General features: G+C 38.3%; 1 protein-coding gene across 1 annotated transcript in view; it reads left to right on the plus strand.

Moving 5' to 3' along the window:
* LOC133636327 (zinc finger protein 37-like) overlaps window positions 1–6,000 on the plus strand; it is a 497,781-nt gene that overhangs the window by 74,993 nt on the left and 416,788 nt on the right. Inside the window, exon 2 of the mRNA XM_062030237.1 lies at window positions 2,192–2,219. Coding sequence (XP_061886221.1) covers window positions 2,192–2,219 — 28 coding nt within the window. The remainder of the gene's footprint in view (window positions 1–2,191; window positions 2,220–6,000) is intronic.

A 6,000-nucleotide genomic window follows, 5' to 3' on the forward strand; every position in this document is an offset into this window, starting at 1 on the left:
AGATGATCGGATCTCCTTGCAAACTGATATGAGGCCTTTAGGTCGGTGTATGATCATGACTAGTCATTGATATCGACACCAGCATCGCCCCCTTGTGGTGGAAAATTACAACAGGCGTAACTTCCTTCCACATGCTCCAATCTTCCTGAATTTTTGGATGGTGGTTCGAGAGCATTGTCATTCTACATCCTGTGCGCAAATTCAAAATTACATTGTTCATACTCGGCATATTTGCTAACACAGTTTTGTTCACATGCTCAATAACGTTAAATTCAAATGTAATACAAGTAATAAGTAAGACTTTATTTGTACACTTAAGTAGGTTTGTTTTCAGCTGAAAAAGATACTACCTCACTAAAAATATTAATTGTTTAACAATTTATTTTCCATGAATTAATTTAGATCCAGAACACACATTGTTATATATCTTATTATATCATAATGAGTATTATAATTGAATTTAAGTTTGTGTAAAATAGTTTCACACAAAAAGTGTGAACACATGTTGTAATGTGTGGGGTTGAATTATAATTGATATAATACAATTAGGTGTGGCAAATGCATTGTGTTTACTTGCCAACTATTCCAATTATATTTAATATACATATTGATACAATGTCATGTAATATGACTTCAACATTATTTATGTTAATATAAGAGTTTATTTGCTAACCAGTTCTACTTTTGAGTATTTATTTTATTTTTTTATTGAACAATTAAACATACATAAACAATGTATAGACACATTAAGGTACTTTCAACACAATATGAGTCCATTTTTTTTCTATATTTTACTCAGCAATATACAACACATCACATTAAATACAATCAAATATGAGAGACCATTCGAATAAGATTAAAATGAAAAAAATTATATAAATAAATAATAAACCTGTGTTTAAACGTGCTTATTTAAAACCACTTAAATTATTTGTATAAATATAATAGTTTAAGTGTTTTTTCTATTTTGTACAATCTTCCAAGATTGAATTCCATCCATCCATCCATTTTCTGCCGCTCGTCCCTTTCGGGGTTGCGGGGGGTGCTGGAGCCTATCCCAGCTGCATTCGGGCGGACAAGTCGCCACTTCATCGCAGGGCCAACACAGATAGACAGACAACACTTTCATTCACTAGGGACCATTTTAGTGTTGCCAATCAACCTATACATTCAAATCATTAACATCATGTGAGAATTTGGATTTCACTTAAAGAAAGACATTTTTGTGTATGAGAGCAAATGTTTCACACTTTTTAAAAAATGAAATAAATGCACGACACGATTGATCCACGCATGCGCGAAGAGTACGTCACTTCCTGGACCTGCAATTTGTTTTATGACAGAGCTCCTGCAACATCACGCTCTGTGATGTTTTGTATAAAAAATATATTATTGAGGAGAATAAGAACATGTGGAAGGGTAGATTTAAAAGAATCAGGCAGTAATATCGCTACAATTTCTACCACTTTCACTCTTGTCATTGCAATGAATGTCGCACGGGGGCGCCACTGAACACCATCATTAAAGGTCTGTTATATACTTTCCATTTATTTTTAAAACCTTTTATATCACATTGTTATTGAAATAGTTATTAGAGCAAAGAAAAGCATGGTAACAGTGACAGCAGGCAACATCTTATATAGAGATGCCGCATCGACCCCTACATCAGTGACGTCATTCCCAGCTTCCGGCGTAAACGGAAGACAGCAGAACAGAGCAGTCCTGCCTTGTAACGTCAAGTGTGCTAACTGTCGTGAAAGCACATCGACGGAGAAAGACGCTAATAAGTCAGTCTTATTATTTCTTATCCAGTTTGAAATATTTACATCCTATAAAATACATCTTTGATTCTTTATTTAAGGATAAAGTCGTCTCGATGCGCTAGAAGCACTTTGCTGCTTCTCCTGCTATCTTTGCTTGTTAGTTAGCTTAGCTCGCTAGTTAGCTTAGCTTGTTAGCTGCTAACAGAAGTTATCAACACATCGCTAAGTAGAGATCAAGTGTGAGAGTAAAGTGTTGTGATTGTGTGAAAATGTCTACATTACACATGTTGAGAGCGTTGGTGGATCAGCGACTAACTGCTGCCGTTGAAGAAATATTTGTAGTGTTGGAAAGAACGATAGCGGAATACGAGGCGGAACTTTCTAGAACAAAAGAGGAGAACAATCAACTACTGGACGCTGTTTTCAAGAAACATCAAGTTGTGTTACACAGAACAGGTTTGTTGACTTCTTACTCTCACATCTTTACTAACTTTATATTTGACTAATAACAAGAACATGACATTTTAATGTATAATATAATCACAATGGCCGCAAACATTTAAGTGTCTTGTTTGCAACTTGCTTAAAGTAAAAACAAAACTCAATGACTAGCTTGTTACTATTAGTATACACACATATACAGGCCTCCAATTGTAACTTTTTAAGGTCAAGGCAAGTGTTGCCTTAAAGGAGGACTCATATTTTAGTACACCAAGGCAAACATTATTTTCTTTCAAGGCAGGGGCTCTATATATATATATATATATATATATATATATATATATATATATATATATATATATATATATATATATATATATATATATATATCAGTGGCGTGCAGTCACTAGAGGCAGGGGAGGCGGGGCCTCACCTGCCATTATGGAAAGAAAAAAAATGTAAAAAGAAAAAAAAAAAATTAAATTGTTATATGTATCCAGTGATTATACTAAAGTTATTTTCCATTTAACTTCACCAGTTTTAGATTATTTTTATTTTTATTTTCACATTTGTCGTTCAAATACTGAGAAGAGACGGTGCGGTGATCAGCAGCCAGTTGAGGCACGTCACTGATTTGTGCCTCAACATGGATTGTGCACAATGACTCGGCTAACTGCTGAGCTGCTGTGCAGTGAGACTGTATTGCTATATGCAGTGCCGGCCCAAGCCTCCATGGGGCCCTAAGCAAAATTTGATTTTGGGGCCCTCTATTTCTGCCAATAATATTGAATGTTGATCATTCACACACCTACTATAAACTCATTGTGGCTCTGGCAGTGTTGTTTACATGATCCTATTGTCAGCCTGGCATGTCTTTACAAATGACATGTCATTTATAAAGATATGGGGGTGGCCCAGTTAAGAACATAAATAATACCAATGAATGAACGAATGATGTCCAGAGTGCCACATATGGTTCCTAATGTTAAAATGTAGAAAACATTGAGCTACAAGAGTGGCCTGGGGTTGAACAGTCCAAGTGATAAAGCTTTGTATTTACAGTAAAAGTGTCATCTTGTCTCATCAGTCTTGTACATATTAGTCTTTAATTACTAGTTTATATTTTTAGTTAATTGTTCATATTTAATGTTTACTTTGTACAAAGATGAAATACATACATACATACATATAGGCACACATATTAATGAGATACTTGGACTATATTAATTTCCCTTCAGGTGTAATGTTTATACTAAGAAATTAAATGTATACTGTATGGTGACAGTCTTTTCCTCACCTGATTCATCACTCACAGTTGAGCCTGAGCCTGAGGATGTGGACTGGCTCTGGGCTGATTCTGTGCCTCCAAAGTATTTGAACAATGCTCCTGGGGAAGTTTCACATAACTTATGAGTTGATGTAAAAAATAATGTTTATTTTACTCACATAAATTACCGTGCTCTGCTGCAAACAATTTGTGCAAACAACATATCTCATTAGTAACCTGATGCTAAAAACATATTGATAGCACCGCGCTAGCTAGCTAACGTCACCTAGCTAAAGCTAATTACAGCTACAAATCTCTTTGATAAACTTTTTATTACCAAGTCATGCAAACATACCTTTATCATGGCATTTTTTCTCCTATTCCACTTTCTTCTTCTTACTTTTTTCTGCACCTGAAGGATATGTAATTTTTTGTGACATTGTTTTGCCTCTATCTGCGCTTTTGATGCCCAGTGCGCACTGGCATTGCACGGCAGGTGGCAAACGTCACAGGTGCAGCAGAGGCAGCTTTACATTTAAAGAGAGGCAGGAAGAATCACTATTGATTGATTGATTGATTGAGACTTTTATTAGTAGGTTGCACAGTGAAGTACATATTCCGTACAATTGACCACTAAATGGTAACACCCGAATAAGTTTTTCAACTTGTTTAAGTCGGGGTCCACTTAAATTGATTCATGATACAGATATATACTATCATATATACTATCATCATAATACAGTCATCACACAAGATAATCACATTGAATTATTTACATTATTTACAATCAGGAGTGTGGAGGGGGGGTGGGGTGGGGGGGGGGGGGTATGGACATCAAGTAGTGGACATAGAGAGAGAGAGAGAGAGAGAGAGAGAGAGAGATCAGAAGGCATAAGAAAAAGAATCTGCATTTGATTGTTTACATTTGATTATTAGCAATCCGGGGAGGGTGTTAGTTTAGGGTTGTAGCTGCCTGGAGGTGAACTTTTATAGCGGTTTTGAAGGAGGATAGAGATGCCCTTTCTTTTATACCTGTTGGGAGCGCATTCCACATTGATGTGGCATAGAAAGAGAATGAGTTAAGACCTTTGTTAGTTCGGAATCTGGGTTTAACGTGGTTAGTGGAGCACCCCCTGGTGTTGTGGTTATGGCGGTCATTTACGTTAAGGAAGTAGTTTGACATGTACTTCGGTATCAGGGAGGTGTAGCGGATTTTATAGACTAGGCTCAGTGCAAGTTGTTTAACTCTGTCCTCCACCTTGAGCCAGCTCACTTTAGAGAAGTGGGTAGGAGTGAGGTGGGATCTGGGGTGGAGGTCTAGAAGTAACCTGACTAGCTTGTTCTGAGATGTTTGGAGTTTAGATTTGAGGGTTTTGGAGGTGCTAGGGTACCAGGAGGTGCATGCGTAATCGAAAAAGGGTTGAACGAGAGTTCCCGCCAGAATCCTCAAGGTGCTTTTGTTGACCAGAGAGGAAATTCTGTAGAGAAATCTCGTTCGTTGGTTAACCTTTTTGATTACCTTGGTTGCCATTTTATCACAGGAAAGGTTAGCCTCTAGAATGGAACCTAGGTAGGTGACCTCATCTTTCCTGGTGATGACACTGTCACCTACTTTTATGGTGAAGTGATTGACTCTCTTAAGTTTGATGTGGGACCCAAACAGGATGGATTCTGTTTTACCCAAGTGGATGGATAGCTTGTTGTCAGCGAGCCAGGTGCAAATTCTACAGAGCTCAGCACTGAGGATTTTCTCCACCTGTGACTTGTCCTTGCCGGATACCAGCAGGGCAGAGTCATCCGCAAACAAAAACAATTCACAGTCACATGCCGATGACATGTCGTTTATGTATATTAGGAACAGTAAAGGTCCCAATATACTGCCTTGGGGGACTCCACAGTTCACCGAGAGGGGGGGGGACACGGTGCCGTTCACCTCTACCACCTGCTCCCTCCCCTCCAAGTAAGACTGCATCCAGCTCCAAGAGGTTTTGTTAAATCCGATTGCTCTGAGCTTATCCAACAGTATAGCGTGGTTAACGGTGTCAAAGGCCTTCTGAAGGTCCAGCATGACCATGCCGCAGTATTTGCCCGCGTCCACCTCATGTTTGATGTGGTCGGTCAGATAGAGAAGGCATGTGTCAGTGGAGTGGTTAGTTCTGAAGCCGGATTGGAATTTGTACATGAGTTTATTAGTGGCAAGGTAACTATCGACCTGTTCATAAACTATTTTCTCCATTACTTTCGAAATGGAGCTGAGAATAGAAACAGGTCGGTAGTTGCCAGGTTCCAATTTGCTTCCTTTTTTAAAGAGGGGAGTTACTCTTGCTATCTTAAAATCTTTTGGTACTTGGCCTTGTGTAATTGATAGGTTTATTATGTGCGTGATGATCGGGGCAATGATGGAGGCAGAGTCCCTGAGGAATCTGGAGGGAATATTATCAAGACCGGTGGCCTTGTTAGGGTGGAGAGCGCTCAATTTTTTAAACACCTCATCAGCTGTGACCATTTCTAATTTGAAATCATTGTTGG

This window comes from Entelurus aequoreus, linkage group LG20, assembly GCF_033978785.1.
Source record: "Entelurus aequoreus isolate RoL-2023_Sb linkage group LG20, RoL_Eaeq_v1.1, whole genome shotgun sequence".
NCBI classification, from domain to species: domain Eukaryota; kingdom Metazoa; phylum Chordata; class Actinopteri; order Syngnathiformes; family Syngnathidae; genus Entelurus; species Entelurus aequoreus.